The sequence below is a fragment of the Malaclemys terrapin genome, chromosome 1 (genome assembly GCF_027887155.1).
Source record: "Malaclemys terrapin pileata isolate rMalTer1 chromosome 1, rMalTer1.hap1, whole genome shotgun sequence".
NCBI lineage: Eukaryota > Metazoa > Chordata > Testudines > Emydidae > Malaclemys > Malaclemys terrapin.
Window position 1 is genome coordinate 168,172,268 of NC_071505.1, and position 20,276 is coordinate 168,192,543.

General features: G+C 48.7%; 1 protein-coding gene across 1 annotated transcript in view; it reads left to right on the forward strand.

The window, feature by feature from the left end:
* Positions 1 to 774: 774 nt before the first annotated feature.
* CD101 (CD101 molecule) overlaps positions 775 to 20,276 on the forward strand; it is a 28,395-nt gene continuing 8,893 nt past the window's right edge. Inside the window, exons 1-6 of the mRNA XM_054046603.1 lie at positions 775 to 831; positions 2,900 to 3,277; positions 4,539 to 4,952; positions 7,471 to 7,854; positions 9,969 to 10,349; positions 12,340 to 12,756. Of these exons, the coding sequence (XP_053902578.1) occupies positions 786 to 831; positions 2,900 to 3,277; positions 4,539 to 4,952; positions 7,471 to 7,854; positions 9,969 to 10,349; positions 12,340 to 12,756 (2,020 nt within the window). The 5' untranslated portion in view covers positions 775 to 785. The remainder of the gene's footprint in view (positions 832 to 2,899; positions 3,278 to 4,538; positions 4,953 to 7,470; positions 7,855 to 9,968; positions 10,350 to 12,339; positions 12,757 to 20,276) is intronic.

The window sequence follows — 20,276 nt, forward strand, 5'->3', positions numbered from 1 at the left end:
ATGGAGTCCGTGCCCCAACACTGTAATGGAGGTGCCACGCTGCCTGTTGTGTGAGATGTGAGGCCACGCTCTTGGCCACACGTGGTCATGTGAATCCCAGTGGATCTAAGTAATGGTTTTGTATTGCTCCTCAGCACCTTCCATGCACAATAGCGGGGCAGTATCCAGATCCCGAAGTGGTCTCTCTGGAATCGCTGGCCCTTCTCCCTCTGCTGGGTGGTGTGTGTGTGTGTGGGGGGGGGGGTCTGTTTTGATTTGTTTGTTTGGGGTCTCTTTTTAGGTTTTGTTTTTATTTAATAACAAAAATCAAACACAGCGGTGCGAACACCAGTGTCGGGCACATGGGGCTGTATGGTGGGCATTTTAATGGTGGCCACAGTGACAAAGGAGGGGGGTGATCTCTATCATCCATTGTAGAGCACTCACTGCACACTAGGTGCTGTACAGACAGCAGAGAAACCACAGTCCCTGCACTGAGAGGCTTACAGTCTAAGCAGGCTGCACCTCAGCACCGGGTGAGATGCAACCAAAGCAGGGCGAGGCAATGGGGGCATCTGGCACGTAACATCTTAGTTTTGTGGCTGTGCACTGGGACTCTGCCTTTGCGGCTCTGAAATAAGTCACTTCGCTAGCCTCTTTCTGCCCACCCCCCTTGAAAAAAGGGAAACCACAGCGTGGGCCGGCCGCCTTCCATCCGGTGGCTCTTGCAGGGCTTGGCGACTGCAGCTGTCTGAGGAGAACTTCCTGCCACCTGCAGGGGAAGGACCTGTCTACCCCTGTTTGTAATGGGGTCCATCCAGCGCCCAGCCGCTTTGCTTCTCTTCGTCCTCGGTGAGTGTCATGGAGCTTGTTGGTTTTCCTCTCCATTCAGCACTTGCGGGGGGGATGAGAGGGGGTGTAGGTAAAGGCCAAAGGGAGGGCTTAGACGTGCAAGCCATCCAGCCCCCTTCGCTGATTTTTGTCAAAGCCACCCACTCCTTTGGCTCCTCTCAGGGAGGGGACTCGGCCCCTGGGGTTCTGGGTGTGTCTGGGGTTCTCTGTCGCACTGGCCGCTGCAGCTGGCAATGAGGTGCGCTAGGGCTCAGTAATGGACAGAGATTTGCCCTCTCAGTGGCTTAGCATGGCCCACCCGGGGTGCTGAGAGCACTGCGGAGGTACCTGAGCATGGACAGGTGGGGCTGCTTTCTGTCACTCTCCTTTTAGTTGCTTCCTCTTGCTATGCTCCCTTGGCTGAGCTACTCCTGATCTCCCCCTTCGATGTTCCCGCTCCCTTCCCTTTTCTGTCCATTTACATGGTCCCCTCCTGACTGAAAGAGCAAAACCAAAAACTTGTGGCGCTAACGTGACATTTGCTGCCATCCCATCATTCACGCTGCTTGTGTGTGATAGCCCTTCCCCTGCCCTGTCTTGGCTATTTGGACTGGAAGCACTCCAGGGCAGGACCCCCTACTACTCTCTATGCAGTGCCTAGCTCAATGGAGCTTGTTCCTGGTTGGCCCTTGATTAATATGATGCTAATCTCTCCAAAATAAATGGCAAAACTCCTGTCTGTTTCAGTGGGGCAGGATTTGGCCCATTTTGTACAACCGCTGAATGCCCGACTGGCACATGTTACGTGACCTTGCTGCATACCCCCATTTATCACAAGCTTACACTGGACCTGCATGTTGCCCCATAAATTCTATCCCACAACCTCCCTAGGGAGCTGCACCTGCTGTTATTGGTCCTTTTGCTTATGTTGTTGTTTGTACTCTACTCAGGGGACTAAGGGCTTATCTCCAAGGGAAGCTATTCCAGTATAGCGCAGGTGGGACTATAAGGGCTGTAATTATACTGATGTAACTCCCCAGGTGGACACTGTGTTCCAGAATACAAATGCCTTGCTCTGGGTTAGTGTAATCTACTGCCAAAGTTCAATCAGAAGAAGGCACTCTTCTTCTAGCATAGCGTCCACACAGGGGGCTACTCTGGAATGGCCATTCTGGTCAATGTCCCTGTGTAGACAAGCCCTTTTTGGGACTCTCAAAGACTTGCTCTGAGAACTCCACTTGTAATGAGGGGAGAAAAACTACCAGCTGAGTAGACGACCCGGTTGGTTGCTTCCCTTTCCCACTCCATTCAGGACGCATGCAAACAGAAGGGGGATGGGCCATATGGCTAAGGGGTGAACCGGCCTTGCAGGCTATTCACCTCTGCGGGGATGTCCTTATCTGCCTGCTCTGATGAGGCCTCTTTTGGCACATCTCATTACCTGACATGTTCCTATAGCTGTTTTTCTAATGGCAAATCAGCCTAATCCCCCACTGCACTTGCAGCCCATTAGTTGTCCATGCTGGCTAGTGAGATCAGTTTTCTCTGCCCTCTTTCTAACATCCCTTATCATACTGATAGGCAATTCTGATATCCACTCACCCCGGCTGTGTTATCTACAGGCTAATCATGCCCAGTTCTCTTAACCTCTTCATAGAACCCCACTGAAACCTGTTATCCTCTTTGGTGCTCTCCTCTGAACTGGCCCCATTTTGCCTCGTTAGAACTGTGGGGTATCCATCTCAACACCATGTCGCTCTGCTCTTCCCCTCCAAACAGAGGTCTAAGCAGCACGAAGGAGGGCAGAATAATCATTAAAAGGACACTGATCCTTAAAATGTGAGGCTCTCAGTTTGAACATGCAGTTACTGCAGCTGTATGTGCACATGTAAATGAGAGTTGTGCTGATACCTGATTTGCTCTCGCAATTGTGGTAAATGCACAAGTGAAGTAAGCCTGTGACTGCAAGCACCCCACTTCTGCAACTTAGATTCCAGGTATTTTTAAACCCAAATCCCCTCTTTTGGGATGTGTCTCTAGAAGAACTTGCATTGCCACATAACACTACTGCTGTTTCATTTATAAGCAGGCCTCTGCGTTGGCCAGAGAGTAGTGCTGGTTCAGGAAGGACGTCTTTACCGGGCTAGAGGTTATAACATCACCATCTGGTGCAATGTCAGTGGCTACCAGGGGCCCTCGCAGCAGAATTTCCAGTGGTCCATTTACCTGCCATCTGCCCCAGAGCGGGAAGTGCATATTATCAGCACCATGGATCCCTCCTTCCCTTACGCCATCTACACCCAGCGTGTGCGGAGTGGGGAGATCTACGTAGAGAGGGTACAGGGAGACTCTGCCCTGCTGCACATCACGGGGCTCCAGGACCAGGACGCCGGCGAGTACGAGTGCCATACACCCAATACCGACGAGAAGTACTTGGGGAGTTACAGCGCCAAGATGAACCTCTCAGGTAAGAGCTAGAGAAGGTTGCTAGCCTCATACTTGCCATTCAGCCACCTTCCATCGGCTGCTCTGAGGCACTGGGTGAGGGTGGCCAGATAGGACGGTTCAGGTTTTGCTTTTCTTTTGCTGTTGACGTTGTCCAGCTGTGGTGGTCCATGTTGGTAGTGAAACCCTGTATGTCAGCATCCAGTTTAGTGAAGGGAGAGGCCAGTGAAGTGCAGTGTCTAAAAAGCACAGGGACATCAGATGGCTGCTCCCCCGTAGAGAGGGAGATGGTGGGGACAGGTGTCTTCTCTCTTGGAGGGAAGGGGCAGATGATGTGGTAGTGGGAGAGGAGGTGAATAGGGCCTCCTGGCTGGGCCTTCCCTTCTTCCACATCTGGGGCTTTTGCTGCTGCTCCACCCAGTGGTGGGAAGGCTGGGGGGGCCTCAGCCAGTCACAAACCCCTCCAGCGGCTCCCACTTCAGGTTCCTTTCCTGGTGAATCTTCACTTCCACTAGGGAGGAGGAGCTGAGCCCCCCTCCCACGAGCCAGAAAAGGAGAAAGGAAGGGAAGCTGCCATTGTGCTCTTCGTTGAGGAAGGGGAGCTGTGTTCTCCACACCTCATTTCTTGAACCCCTAGTCATGACAGAGCTCTAGCAGATCACATCAAAATATCTCCATGGGTACAAAGACCCTCAAAACTGACCCTCAGCATCCTTTAGACCAGGCCTATAGGACACAGGGTCACTCTGACACATGTGGGATGCCCATTGACATTCCAGAAAGGATGACCATCCTAAGGGACATCTTTGGGAATGGGGAAAGAGTTAGGAGGAGGAAGCATGACTGGATGGGAGAGGCAAAGGAAAATGCCTTATTCTGCACTCTCCTGTGTAAATGACGGTGCAGCATTCCCTGGAGAGAGATGCTCTGTGGTAACTTTGGTGGGGCCTCTGAGGTACCTACCCCATGTTTTCCCTTTATCTTTGTGGTGTACCAGCCCATACTCTTTCGCCTACACCTGATTCTCTTTGGAGTCAGTTAACACTGGCCCGGGTTGATTGAAGAGGGCACAAGAGAGCGTTGCAGCAAAGGAGACAAGCTCTGCCCACCCAGGTGCTGAGCCCCTTTATGTATCGGTGGCAATCAGCAGAGAAAGCTGCTAACGCCACAGAGTGGAAATCCATGCACCAGGAGGAGGGTGTGGCTGATAAGCAGGGTAACTATGTCTAGACAGAGAGTTGTTCCACTTGTGACCAGCATGGCTGTGTTTTTGTTGTGTTTAGTGATCCCCGACACTCTCACCGCCACCATGATACCGCAGGCCCTCACCCTAGTGGAAGGAGATCAGCTAGAGCTCACCTGTGAGGTGTCAAAATCCACAGCTCAACACACCCACCTTTCTGTTGCCTGGTACCATCTCCAGGGGTCAGGAGATGCTCAGGCCATGGTGATCCTTTCCCTGTCCAAGGATTTCATCTTGACTCCGGGCTCCTCCTACACGCAGAGGTTTTTGTCAGATGTCCGTCTGGACAAGGTTGGGGACACCACATACAAGCTGTCTATTGGCAAAGTGCAGCCCTCTGACCAGGGCCAAGTGTACTGTGAGGCGGTTGAGTGGATTCAGGATCCTGGTGGGCCTTGGAAAGATATAACTCGGAAACAAACGGAAAAGACATTGCTGATTGTCAGGAGCCGAGGTAAGATGCCCACAGCCCGTCGATGAGACGCACTGTCGTTATAAAATACCACAGCTCCCATCTGAGGGGCTGCAGAGGGATCCTAACTCGTGTGCTTACCCTTTCTACAAAGGTGCCTTTTGTGTAAATGAGAGTCAGGCCTGTTGTGTGTTTCTAAAGCCTCTTCACCCACCCAGTTATTAAGCCACTGCACAAAATGTCACTTTACACAACAGCATTAACGTGAATGAAAATTCTGAAGTTCTAGGTCCTGTCACATTTGATTGACAGGGGCTCTAGGCAGGAGACAGAATGGCTTCGGACGTACAAAAATCCTGTGTTTGATGATCAGAAGTGCTTGAGGGAGGGGGAGGGATGACTCAATATTGCCTACCCCAACTCGCACATCATGAGTTAATCCCTGACAAATTTTAAGATCAGCTTAAAAATCATGACCTTTTAAAACAAACTTTGGGTTCTTATTTGCCTTTGGGCATCTGAGCTTTTAGGGTTCAAGTTTTCAAACTTTTATCTGAAACCATGAGGGCTAGAAACACTTTTTTTTTTTTCTAAATTGAAAGCTGAGATTCTCATATAATCACCTGACTCCACTAAAAATACCCAATAGTGTGAGACTTTTCATAAAATGGTGATAGTTGGCAACACCAGCACATTCCCAGAGACAAGTGTAAGCGATGCTCCCATTGACTGCAGTGGGTACAGCATTGAGGCATTGTTGCCCAAGACAAAGGGGATTATGGCAAGCACAGAGGTAGCATGGAGGAAGGTGGGAAGGGAGCAAAAGCAGAGGGTCATGCCTGGGGTGAGGTGGGGAAGCTAAAGCAGTGAGAGAGGAAGGAGCTTAATGGAGGATACGGGCTCTTGAAAGTGAAGACGAGGAGCTGGAGTTTGCTGGGGAATGCAGTGAAGAGGTCTGACTAGGGAAGTGACGTGGTGGGAACGGTGCACAAGGAAGGTTATCACAGAAATATTTTGGAAAAGTGGGGCTGATTTGAGATGTAAGGTGGCCAGAGGAAAGGAGGGTGTTGATGGTGTTGAGGGTGAGGAATGGAGGGTGTTGAGGTGAGAAATGATCATGGTTTGGGCCAAAGTTAGTGGCCTGGGTGGAGAGGAAAGATCAGGTTTTAGTGTGTGTGGTAAAGGAAGCTGGTGTCTAGTAAAGACCCTGATATACCACAGGAAACCAAAGAAGCAAATAGCTAGGTCAGTGTTTTTCAACCTTTTTTCATTTGCAGACACCTAAAAATTTTCTAATGGAGGTGTGGACCCATTACCAGGGGTCTGCGGACCGCAGGTTGAAAACCACTGTTATATGGTAACAACAAACTTTTGCGGACCCCTTAGACACAGTCTGAGGACCCCCAAAGGTCTGTGGACTACAAGTTGAAACCCACTGAGCTAAATGGTTCAAACAGTTCATTGAGCTATGGGCAAGATGCCATGATGTGCAGCAGTCAAACACTGCAAAAACTCTCTTAATGACCGTAGATTTTAATTAGGAATGGCTGGCAGGTTTGACACAGTTTGTACTCTTTGTTCCCATTCATAGGAGAGGTTTTTGTGTGCACCATTGTTTGGAGAACAACTGCAGTTCATATGAACGTTCATAGCAGACAAGAATATTTGCTTTTTATTATTCTCCTGTTTAAAGTTTCATCATCCAATCAGAAAGCAGAAATAATACCATGTAACTTCAGTTACCAATCATATGCTATGATTCATGAATAGGGATTAGCCCAAGAGTTTGGAAACTCCCTATAGGCTGAGAATTCTATTCTACTTACATTAGTATATTACACTCATCATCAAGATATCTGAACAATGTACACCATTGTTTGAACTTGGAGGCCTCTAGATCTCATTATTCCTGTAAACAATTCAGCCAATATTTGGGAATACCAAGCATATGTGCAGGAATCAGGACATTTCTTCTTGAATTGTTTATGAGCCAAACATTTAAAACCATAGCATAACTTATTTGCAATAAATACTTAAAGCAGCTGTAAATCTCAGGAGTTACTGTATTTTTACCTTTGGACAATAATGTATGGTATTTCCCTTGGAGCTAAGCATGTCTGTGTAGTATTGTTCTAAATAGTCAACGCAATGGTCATGTAAAAATGCGACCTGTGTACAGACAGTTCTGTGTTTGATTTTTGCGCAGAATTCTCATTGATTTCATGAGTTCCATGCATGGGAGTTTGGTAGGGGACCATATTCCCCACTCACTCAGCAGTGACCAGTTTCTATTAAAATCTTGTCCTGAATCGCCTTTTGGGCTTTGTTTCAAATCTAAGAATTCCTGGCTGATGCCTCAGCAAGGGTGGAAGTTAGTCTATGTTGTATTAGACCTAAAAATACTTCTCCCTCCAAGAACAGAGAATCTTATCCAAAGGAAATGGACTAACGGACCCATTTGATCAAGGTCCCTCCTGACTCTAATGAAGCTAGTAATAGGAAGGGATAATTGAACCAGGGCCTCTTGACATACACTTACCTTGCTTTTGTTTTTCCACAGACAGAGATTTCCAAGCTAATATTGCTGCTGTTGAAAGTTCCCTTGCAGAAGGGAAGCCCTTGCAGGTAAATTGCTGTGTGAAAGCCCAGAATAGCCAGAACCGATGGTTCCAAGTGGTTTGGCTCTTCAAAGGAGTAGAAGTAGCCAGGATTGACCCACATGGGGTACTGGCCTTGAAGGAGTATGAAGAGAGAGCTGCCTTGGGACAGCTCCAAGTGGTGAAGAAAAGCAATGAGATGTATATCCTCAAAGTATACCAGGTGGGGCTGAAAGACAAAGGCACATACAGCTGTGAGGTTTCAGAAATGGAGAAGACTTCCACAGGTTTTTCCACCATCCAGTCCAAGATGTCGTCAGGCATTGATGTCAACGTGAAGCCAATAGGTCAGTGAAATTAAATGCCCTTTCTTCTAAATGAAATCTGATAAAGGTCCCTGGTCTGGGTTCCATTGCTATTTGGCCTCCTGGCTTGGCACAAGGAAGCTGTCCCCCCAAAAGGGGCAGGTGGGCTGTAGTGGTTGATACAGTGATAGAAACAAAAGTATTCACGCTGGCACACATAACACTTCTACTGCAGCAAGGGAAGTGTGCGCTCTAATTCACTGTCTGCACCAATTCACCGGGTCACCCCCACAGTGTGTCCTGATGACCTGCATTCTCTCTCCAGTAGACATAAGAGTCTTTTGCCTCTCACCTACAATCCCTTTTGTGGTTTCCACCACCTCTTCTGAGGCAGCTGCCTGTGCACACCGGGTGACTGAGAGCCTACGTTTGATAGGATCATTCTCAATTTCATCAGGGCTCTCTACTTATTGCCTTTTTTATTGCCGATGCTTATGCATGGTACAATCAGTGCTTAAAATGTGGGGAGATGCAAGGGGAGGGAGGGGCAGATTCCCCCACCCCCCTAAAAAAAGTTCAAGTCAAGCCGGGTTGTTGAGAGATGTACTTTTAAGAACTGTCTTACCAAAGATGCTGCTCCCAGATTATGAGCCACCCCATTTCCCCCCACCCCACACACATACTTTTTTCAGACCACTTTAAGCATTTGGCTACAATAGCCTATGTGGTAATGGTCCAAAGTCTGACAGCTTCCAGTATTAATACTGCTGTGTTTGGGGTTATTATTGTAGAATACTGCAGTATTATTTTTTTAAGGCCAGGATGGCTAAATGAGCTATACTGACACTCCCAATGACTTTTCCTACCATGGCATGCTGTTCTACCCAACATTACAAAGGCAGACAACCATCACCATGGTGTACCTGTGAATAAACTGTCAGGGGTGGTTACAACATTGGATTGGGGCTCAGGAGATCTGGATTCAATTCCCAGCTCTGCCACAGTGACTTTAAGCAAATCACTTAATCTCTCTGTGAAATGGGGACAATAATACTACTCTCCTCCCATCCTGCGTCTGCCTGTTTAGATTGGAAGCTCTTTGGAGCAGGGGCTGTCACTTATGCTGTGTGTGTGTTTGTGTGTGTGTGTGTGTGTGTGTGTGTGTACACAGTGCCTAGCACAATGAAGCCCCTGTTGAGGCTTCTAGTACTACTGGAACACAAATAATAATGAAGACCATGCACATATAAGTTAGGAGTCCACTCTAGAAAAAATATCCAAGCTGGAAGAGTTCTTACTGTTTCTGTATTTACTTGCCTTTGTTCATGCAATGATGCTGTGTGAATTTTGCAACTGTGCTAGGTGAAAATAGGTATCTGACTGACTGACTTTTGCTTTGACCATCCAGTCGTGCTTGGGATGTACCCTTTACTCCTTCTCATTCTTTGGTGTCTCTGCAAGTATTGACTAGTTTTCCCTCATCATGGCTCGGCACGACTTGTCCTTCCCTATTATCTCAGCTCCCTCTCCAGAGGACACCTCACTTTCTGTTCCAGTTCACCCATACTCTTTTTAAACAGAGGCAATTGCTCTTTCCTCAGATGGTGCTACACACACTGTGACATGTAGGTAAAATCTGGCATGTGGAGCAGGTGTTTTACTGCAGGCCTCTTGTAGCCATGACAGCTCATACATTCTATTTAATACCCATAGGTGCTCAAATGCCAGGGTGATCGGCACAGTACAAGAACCTGAAGAGAATAATTTGTTTTCTTTAATATATTTGTCATAACTCTTCTTGTGACTTAAAAAAAAAACCCTTTTAAAATGAAAGTTAAATGCATCTGGCTCAGCTATGAAGAGCTGACAAGAAATGTGTCCACACTGGAGCCCGGAATTCGCCTATCTCAATGCAGCAGGCAGAGGGAAAGTCAGAGTCTGCCAGTTGAGTGTGTTCATTGAAACATTCCCTAATGCGACGGCTCCAGGAATGCCATTGGCAGAAAGAAATGCACTTCAGGGTACTGAAAAGATGGCTCCAAATTTCAGGACAATTCCCCCTACCCGTTATGTTGAGATTTACCTTGTCACGTTGTGTAACATAAGAATACTTCTGACTAGCTTGGAAAGGTAATTGCTGTTGTTGTTTTTCACAGAAAGCCACATGCAAGTGTCTGTGCTCAGCAGCGAAAGGCAGATAGTGGAAGGAGACACCTTGATCCTTCACTGTGAGGTGAGTGGAGCAACAAGCCCATTCTCGGTGAATTGGTGGCATCTGCAAAAGAGCGGAGATCAACCGGAGCACATAGTTGGGATGGAACGGGATGGCATGCTGAGGCCGGGCCCCTCCTACCAGGAACGCAGCGCTAATAGGGACCTCCGACTAGAGAAGATTAATTCTACCACGTTCACCCTGGCGATCTACAACACTTCAGCCACCAATGATGGAGGGTCTTACAAATGTGAAGTGACCGAGTGGTCCATGGACAGGAGCTGGAAACAGGCACAGGAAACATCAGTAGCCATTAGCCCTCTCAGTAAGTTGATAGAATCCCTTCCTTACATTATGCTTGGGCCTGAGAAGGAAGAGATCTGGGTTCTACTTCCAGCTCTGCCATTGACTTACTATGTGACCTTAGAGAAATCACTTAACAGCTGTGTGCCTCAGTTTCCCCAAGTGTAAAATGGGGGGAATACAACCTGATTGCCATGCAGTCTGTTTTGAGAAGTTATCAATGAAAACTGGTAAAGTGCTCTGAGCAGGGCTGGTGCTACCATTAAGGCAAACTAGGCGGTTGCCTAGGGTGCCAAGATTTGCGGGCGCCAAAAAGTGGTGCCCCCAATTTTTTTTTTACAGTGTTCCTGGGCTGGGCTGCCCGCAGCGTGCTGACACGTGCGGCTCAGACTCCCTCTCCCAGTGCAGCCACTCCACTTCTCCTGCCTCCCAGGCTTGCGCCAAACAGCTGTTTGGCGCCGCAAGCCTGGGAGGGGAGGAGAATTAGAGCGGGGGGCGGCGTGCTCGGGGAGGAGGCAGAGCAGAGGTGTGCTGGGGTGAGGAGCTGCTGCACGGCTCGGGGGGGAGCTGCCCCGGGGCTTGGGGGAGGGGGGCGGCGCAAGGTGGAAGTTTCGCCTAGGGCATGAAATTTCCTTGCACCGGCCGTGGCTCTGAGATCCCTGAATGCCAGGCACTGTGTAAATACCAATTACTACTTAGCAGGAACCCTTTTGGATCCTCAGCTTCTTGAAACATGAAGTGATTAATCTATTGCCACAATTGTTTATGGAAATGAAACTGAACAAAAGGTCTTGCTGAGTTGTACTACAAGAGTTCTCAGTGAGGGGCCCTTGATTTTGGAACACTCTTTGCCCACCAGAGCCTAGCTTGGTTAACTTTTCCAGGCAAGCCCCTTTTCTTTTTTCCCCTTTGGCTGTTGAGGAGGGTGTGAGTTGAAGTGGATATATTTGGGCACCTTTCTTTCTGTCCACGTTGTGACTTTTAGTTTATGGGATAGGCGCCTGTAGCCCTGGTTGGGCCACTGTATTTTAAAAAGTGAAATAAATACGTAGATAAATATTGCAGATGATCAGTGGGGAAAGCCTGCTTGGCAAAATGAAGCACCAGTCGTTAATCCAAAACAGACCCTTCCATTAGTAGAGCTGTGATGGAATTCCAGACTGTGCTGCAGGGCAGGACTGAGGTATGGTGTTGGCAGAGCTGTATGGAGGACCCAAGGCTTTGTCTACATTGCAGAGCCTGTGCTGGCAGAATCCTCTAGTGTAGACGCAGTGTACGCTGACAATTTTTCTACCGGTGCAGGAATGCCATCTCCCTATTACGGTACTTGTTCTGACAGGAGCCTTCCTCTGGGGGTTTGTCCGTGTAGCTCTGTCACTAAGGAGTGTGGTTTTTCACATCCTGATCCACATAGCTATGCCAGTATAAAAGTGTAGCTCAGACCTGAGTCTGGAATAGCAGGAGATGCTGCAGCTCAGGATTTAGGCACAATGCCAGAGCTGAGCATGGAATCAGGAGTGGAATAGCAGGATGCATGTCAGGAGCGAGATGCATTCGCAGAACTGAGGGATACAGGAATGGGAGAGCAGGGGATGGATGACTTTAATCAGGGCTGAATTTTATTGGCAATGTTTGTATGATCCAAAATAGCCTGGGGGCTCCGTGTCATGATGGAGGCACACTGACAGAGCAGGGCAGCCCAGATTGAAATAGCATTGAGGGGTAAGGAAGGAGCAAGGTGTGTTATCAGAGCTGTAGAATGGCAGGGAAGCTGGGTCAACGCTTCCTGCATAATGATCAGGACAGTGCTATTAGTTCCCTAATATCATGAGCCTAAAGTTCACTTGTAAAATAAACAGCTAAACCCCGAATCACCCAATCAGTGTGGGAACAGCTCCCGGCAGGGGAGGATAGTGCTGCATGTGAAGGGATAAAAGCAGGGAGAATGGTTGTACAATCTCTGTTATAACCTTAACCAACCCAGTTCCAATGATGTGCTTCCTTCTTAACAGGTTTGGATTTGAGAGCCACACTGATAAGCCGAACAGCAAATGTCAAATTTACTCAGGATTTTGAACTGTTCTGCCAGGTCTCTGCCCCCTATCTCATCACCCAAGTGCCAGTATCGGTAACTTGGCAATTCCAGCCCATCCTACAGACTAGTGGCTATCAACAGCTGATCAAAATCATGCCCAGTGGCACTATCGAGTGGGGGATTGCCCAACCTCACTTTCAGAGGAAGACCAGAGTCACACAAGCTGCATCTTCCTCCCAACTTCTAATCCACAGTGCCACAGAGCAGGATGCAGGCAGGTACAGGTGTGAGGTGGAGGTCTGGAGGAGAAGCTCCCAGCAAGCACGACACCCAGCTATGGCAGCAGCTGCTGCTGTGAAGTCTAACGTTGTGGAGATAAAGGTCAATCCACCAGGTGAGCTGCAGCAAATGCTTTTCTCAGGAGCTGTGTGACTTGCATAAATCCAAAAAGAATGTAATTAGCAGTTACTTTGTCTCCACGATCCTAAAACTGCTAGAACCCCTCCGGGCTGGATCATGCACCAAGGCCACAGCAGCAGGTGCTGCTTGTATTAATTCTACCTCGTCTAGCGTGGCTGTTACGCATGTTTTTAAAGTGAACTTAGTGCTGGTGAGTGCAGGCCTCTGGTTATCCATTGAATGGGTACAACATGGGGAATGGCTGTTGAAGATATCCCCCCACCACCACCCAGGCTTGCCGGTGGGCTTTAACCCTAACCTCTGGGGCAAAGTGGGAGTTCATTCCGTGGCCTATTCAGTCTTTGGCCTCTCTGCTCACACTGTCACAAAACGGGGCCAGTGGAGGAGCGTCTGAGACATGAATACCTCCTTATTTCACTAGAAAATACTCAGTGCTGCCTCAGTGCAGGGGACTGGACTAGATGACCTATTGAGGTTCCTTCCAGGCTACATATCTATACCAGGCCCCCGAATGGCTACCATATGGTCACTACTGCCCTGGGTTGGACAGGAACCAGTGACTTGGATGTAAAAAGCTCCATTCCCTACTACCAATCCCTTGAGCCTTCCAGTGTCCGCTTGTCCAATGTATCCACGACACGTTCTTCTCTTCTTACCAGCCTATGCACACTAGAGGCCAATATAGCCTACTTGGGAGGTGTCATGGCTTGTGAAAAAGAAGCTGAGTGGGTTTGGGGGTTTGTTTCTGTACTCTCTGACTCCGGTGGCTGGGAAGGATCCCTCTGAGGCATGGTACATCCTGGATTAAACAGCATCTGTATATCTGATTCTCTTGTCAGTAACCAGGACTTTGATAGGGATCTGTAATCTGTGTCGTATCTCTCAGGAGTCTCCCAGTATCTTGTAGGGAGTCACAGACTGAAATTCCCCATATGGGACCATAGAATGTTGTTAGTGAATTTAATTCCTTGTGCAGATCCTCAGCTGGTCACTTTAACTCCATCAAAATGGATAGAGCAACATGAATTTACCGCAGCTAATTATCTGGCCCCTTGAGAATACACGGTGACTGTCCAGGCCTGATCCACTAGGCCATTGAAGCATGAGCCTAGGACTGTGTCCCTGTTGCCATGGAGATTTCCTAGAACCAGTTCTGTTCATGAAAAATCAGTCTTTTTTTGCATGAAATATTTCCAGTTTTTCCACCTACCCTATGTCTACACTTTAAACTGCTACAGCAGCACAGCTACAACTTTGCAGCTGCACCGCTGTAGTGCTTCATTGTGGATAGGAGGGATTCTCCCATCACTATAGTTTAATCCACCTCCCTGAGAGGCGGTAGCTAGGTTGATGGAAGACTTCTTTGGTCAACCTAGTGCTGTCTACACGGGGGGAGGGTCAGCTTAACTATGTCCCTCAGGGGTGTGGATTTTTCACACCCCTAAGCAACATATCTGGGTCAACCCAACTTTTTAGTGTAGACCTGGCCTTTGGCTTACAGGGAATGCAGTCCCAAAAACTAAAACCTTGAGCTTTCTGCGGTCATAAGTGATGGGCTTGCTATAGTGTATTTTAATATGTCCTCTCCTGTTCAGCCCCACTCCCATGACTCCCTATAGGTCCATCACTCCTTAGAACACAAGAACAGCCATACTGGGTCAGACCAAAGGTCCATTTAGCTCAGTATCCTGTCTTCTGACCAGGGTCGTTCCTAGGGGGGTGCTGGGCCCAGGGCATAGGCGCTGAGTTTCTAATCTGCCAGGGGGTGCTCCCCCCCCGGCTCCGCTCAGGCCCTGCCCACACTCCACCCCTTCCCCCAAGGCCCCACCCTCACCCTGCTTCTTCTCGCCCCGCCTCTTTCCCGCCCAGTTCCGCACCCTCCCCCAAGTGCACTGCGCCCTCCCCTCTCCCCCTTCCCCCATCACCTCCTGATGCTGCAAAACATCTGATGCATGGCAGGCAGTAGGTGCTGAGAGGGAGGGGGAGATGCTGATCGGCAGGGCCTGACAGTGGGCAGGAGGCCTGAGGGGATAGGGAGGTTCTGGTAGGGGGGCTGCCAGTGGCCGCTGCTCGCCTCCTCGCCCTCCCCCCCCACCCGACTGCCGCTCTCCTCCTTGCCATCCGCCTGCCTTCTCACCCCCCTCCTGCCTGTCTGCCTGCCGCTCGCCTCCCTGTTTGCCTCCTCACCCCGCCCGCCTGCCTTGCCTCCCCTCTCCGCCTGCCTCCTCACGATTTTACCAAAGCACAGGAGCCCCTAAAGTGCAGGGCATGGGGCGGTTGCCCTGATTTGCCATACCCAAGGGACGGCTCTGCTTCCGACAATGGCCAGTGCCAGGTGCTTCAGAGGGAATGAACAGAACAGGAAATCATCAAGTGATCCATCCCCTGTTGCCCATTCCCAGCTTCTGGCAAACAGAGGCTAGGGACACCATCCATCATTGCTTCACCTTTCCCTTCCCCGAGGATTTGGCCATTGTGACACTCTGGTTTGCATCTGGAATACAGACTTTCAGTGAGCCCGAGGACCCTGGGAAGCAGTAACACTGAAGGGGAACAAGGGGTGATAGTGAACAGCAAACTTAAAGTTTTAATCTAAAATGGCAGCCAAAAACACCAGTGGGAGACTGTAGGTTACTTCTGTCGACGTATCTTGGTCATGGAGCAGGAAGAGGCTAGGCTTGCTCTGTATGCCCCCAGGATGTTGAATTCATTCCTGGAAACTGCAGTATTGGAAAGATACTAAAGTTGAGAGAAGAACAACAAAAATGATCAGGGGGATGGAGGGATTGATTGGAAAGATAGCTATGTAATGTTTTGGTAAGAAGATCATAGGCTTATGATTCTATCTGGACAAAAAAGTACCAGAGAGGATGGTACAGGGGTTTGGGAAAGGGAAATTAACTTAGAAATAACAGAATGAACTTGAGTAACAGAAAAATTAGGCTGCAAATCAGGAAAAACTTTGACAATGAAAACTACTAGGCTAAGTAATATTGTCAGGTGGGAGATGGGAGCCCCATTGTTTGGGACACTTTAAATGGAGACTGGGCAAAACCCCCTAGAAAACGTAGGCTACGAAACCATCCTTCCTTTGCAGGAGGAGGCTAGATTATAAGATAACAGATCACTTCCATATCTAATTTAGGCCCTGACTTTTCAGCATCCTACCTCCCTAGGGTGGCCAATACCCATTGCTTCAGAAGAAGTTTAAATCTATCCTTAATGCACCTTAACACTGTACAGGAGAGAAGGATAAAGCTCCTTTCTAGCACTTGCCCAAATGGGTTCTTCCAGAACCCCGAGAGATGCCCTTCTGGTGCTGCTGTGTGTGTGTGTGTATGTGAGAGAGAGAGAGAGAGAGAGAGAGCGCAGGTAGGCTCTTTTGCATACTCCAGCTGTTCCCCAGCTTGTCAAAGCAGAAAGTGCATTGTCAGCAGACAGGGTTCAAAGCGAGACAGTCAATGGGAGATTCTGCTTAGTTAATTAAATTGAAATTGGTTCTGTTTTTGTTTTCACATCTTTCTATGGAGGGAAGCGGCCTGTCTGCTTTTTATAGTAATTGAACTTTAGCAATGTGGTGGTGAGAGACAGAAGCTTAAAGCAAAAGGGGTGGTGCTTTAGCAAGCACTCTGCTTCCTCTTGGGGATGATCTTTTGTGGAGTTGCAACAAAAAATCCTCTCATGGGAATCAAGTGTCCCTTGTTAATAGCAGGCTATGTGAGCACATTCCCCTCGTGAGCTCTGATGACCCCACATCAGTTTCTCTGGAACATTTCCTGGGAGGAGACTGCCAAGCCACACACATTAAAGTGAGGTCCCCTTCCCCCTCCCCCCTCAGGTTGCTGTAATGCTAGCTAGGACTAACAAGCCATCCTCACCTTTTTTTTGGAAAGGTCCCAGTTTTCATGAGTTCATCTGGAATCCCAGGAGGCCACCATGAGGTTAGCCTGAATTTGTGTTACAATGTGATGCACCTTTTCCTTTCTTTCCGTTCAAATTATTGACCTTGCTATCGCTCTTTGGCCTCGGCAGCGCTGTGAAGCGCGAGTGTAGTCGCGCCGCCAGTGCTGCGAGAGCTCTCTCGCAGTGCTGCAAGTACTCCACCTCTCCGAGGGGAATAGCTTACAGCGCTGCAGGCGCTGATTACACTGCCGCTTTACAGCGCTGCACTCGCTGCACTCAGGGGGGGGTGTTTTTTCACACCCCTGAGCGCAGCAAGTGCAGCGCTGTGAATTGCCAGTGTAGCCAAGGCCTTTGTCTCCAAAGGTCTGAGTGCATTGCAAATTATATGCAACAATCAATTTGCCACTACTGGAATAGCATCCCCTCTGACAAGCAGCTATTTTACCATGCTCAAGGCTGCCATCTAGAGGAAGAACAGGAGTACCTGTGGCACCTTAGAGACTAACGGTTTGAATCTCAGATGATGAGCCTACTCTTATGAGACCACAGCTATGGTGGCCATCACAGGGGATTGAACCAGGGACCTTCAGTGCTACCCATGAGTTGTTATAGTTTGAGCTAAAGAGCCTGCCTTTCGAGCTGAGAATGGTAATGGGCCTGTATCTTCTGTGGATCAGGCACAGAAGGGGACACAACACATAGACCAGCAGGATACAAAAGTCACAGCCTTTCAGGAAAATAAATGAAGACGAATAGTGTAACCCTTTGAAAGTGGAGGTGGAAATGGAGGGAATCAGAATGTGATTGTATAACTAGGCTAGGAGTCTGGAATTCATAGCCCTATTCGAATAAGGAAGCCCAGTATCTTTAATGACCACAAGTGATATCATGGTTTTTGCCTTTGTCTCATCTAAGAAATGGCTCACTACTCTGAGATTAAGGCGATTAGCTGAGTATTGAACAGCACCCTCTATTAAGCCATCGCACCACTTCCTCTGATATGCAGGTGTTCTCATGCCATTGATGCTGGCATAATTTTGAGAGCCCTATGGTTTGGGTCCTAGCTGCCTGAGGAAGCAACACCTTCCCTCTGCTCTGCATAAGAGCGGAGATCCGCTGGTGCTCAAGTCTAGATTTAAAAGCCTGCTGGCAAGGTATTCTCAGTGGATGCCTCTTAACCCTGGAATTTCCTTCTACTTTTAGTCAGATGGAGGCAGAGTCTGTGTTGGCCTTTAGGGCACAAAATAAGACTTCCGGATCTGGACTGGAGGCAGGCACCATTTCAGTTATATTTAGCAGTTAGGTTCTGGGGTTGAATCTGTTTTAGGTTAAGAAGAGCTAATCTATGTTGCATTAGATTTGTGCTAATACCCAGAGCTGGCTCTGATAGGTGCATTTTTAAGGATGGAGAAATACAGAAATGAAGTCAAATCCAAGTCCTGCCCATGCTCAGCTCTGCTTAGCCCATGGGATCTGATGAGGAACAGTCAGAGGGGTGCCTGGCAGCAGAACAGATGACTAAAGCGGGTGACCCTTGGGACAGTAATTCACTTGCTCCTCTTCACTGCCTAGCCATTCCATGCATTCACACAGGAGCAGCCCTAGCCATTTTGCTGGCCAGGGTGGAAAATGTTTTTTGGCAACGATCTGTTTTCCCCCTTCCCGAACCCCTACCCCCTCCAGCAGTCGAGCCAAAAAAGTCAGAGTTAAAATGTTGGCACCCCCAGAGCAGCTGCCCTGCTTGCCTGCCCCTAGAGCCATCCCTGCGTTCACAGCTCACGTAGTACCTTCAAAGCACAGATGTCATCTGCTGGGAAATACAGAGCAGCAAAACATCCTGCCACCCCATTTAAAGCATCTGTCTTCTTTCTATCGCCCCTTCGTGAGTCTTGTCGCAGTAGGACCCAAATCCTCGCTGCTGTTCTCACTCTCACGGGGCAGCCTGCAAAGAGCCGGGCTGCGGAACGTGCCATTTCCACCTGCCTGAAACATTTATGAGGCCAATCCCGGTGTATTGCGTTTTCAATTTCAGAGCGACATGTGCTAATGTCTCCAGTGGGATTGGAGGGCGGGGGGAGTGAGAAATATAGAATAATACAGGGGTCGTCAACCTTTCAGAAGTGGTGGGCCGAGTCTTCATTTATTCACTCTCATTTAAGGTTTTGTGTGCCAGTAATACATTGTAACATTTTTAGAAGGTCTCTTTCTATAAGTCTATAATATATAGCTAAACTATTGCTGTATGTAAAGTAAATAAGGTTTTTAAAATGTTTAAGAAGCTTCATTTAAAATTAAATTAAAATACAAGAACTAGGGGTCACCAAATGAAATTAATGGGCAGCAGGTTTAAAACAAATAAAAGGAAGTTCTTCTTCACACATCGCACAGTCAACCTGTGGAACTCCTTACCTGAGGAGGTTGTGAAGGCTAGGACTATAACAGCATTTAAAAGAGAACTGGATAAATTCATAGAGGTTAAGTCCATTAATGGTTATTCGCCACGATGGGTAAGGAATGGTGTCCCTAGCCTCTGTTTGTCAGAGGGTGGAGATGGATGGCAGGAGAGAGATCACTTGATCATTACCTGTTAGATTCACTCTCTCTGGGGCACCTGGCATTGTCCACTGTCAGTAGACAGGATACTGGGCTAGATGGATCTTTGGTCTGACCCAGTACGGCCGTTCTTATGTTCTTATGTAGAGCCCCCCGGACCGGTGGTCAGGACCCGGGTAGTGTGAGTGCCACTGAAAATCAGCTCGCATGCCGCCTTTTGCACACGTGCCATAGGTTGCCTACCCCTGGAATAATACATAGAGTTGGGGGGCAGGGAGGGTGCAGATGCATTGACTAGGGAAAGGAAGACAGGGATAAAGGAGAGAGAGACTTGGCTAGCAGATGTGAGAGGGAGGCAGAGGCACCACCCAAGCCCCAAGAGGGGTTAGGGAGGATATCTGAGTCGAGGAGCGGCAACAATGAGCTCTGAAGGGAGACATTCCTCTTTGGCTGGAGAATTGAGGGGCTGTAGCACCTAGGTTTAGAAGGGGGAGGCACACAGTGGTGCTGGGGGGAATGGGAGGCTCTTTGGGGCATTGGCAGACATTCAGAGGAACTCTGGGAGGGAAGGGGAGGAGGAGGGGAAACATGAGGTGCTGGCATATGTGAGGGGACCTTTGGAGACAGGGAATGTCCTTGAGGTTCTGAGAAGGAATCGAGGTGCTGAGGGGATCCCCAAAGGAAAGAGGAAATGGGGGGGGCTCTGAATGGTGAGGGACTTCTGGGAGAGGATAGGCTGTGGAGGGCACCAGATGAAGAGAGGGATGTTAGAGGAGCCTTCAGGGCAGTGGGGAAGGAAGGGAGGATGCGGGAGCAGGCCTTGAGGTCAAAGGCTTTGCTCCTGAGGAATAGAGGAAGGTGCCAAGCTCCCACATCTCCCAATAACATCAGTGGGAGCTGAGACACACAGTACCTCACATGATCAGAGCCATAATTCTTACCCAATGAATTAATAGTTCCTTGATGCACCCATTCCTGACTCTCACTGAAGTGCGTGCATGTGTGTTTGTAAAATTGTCCTGTTCCCAGGGTGGCAGG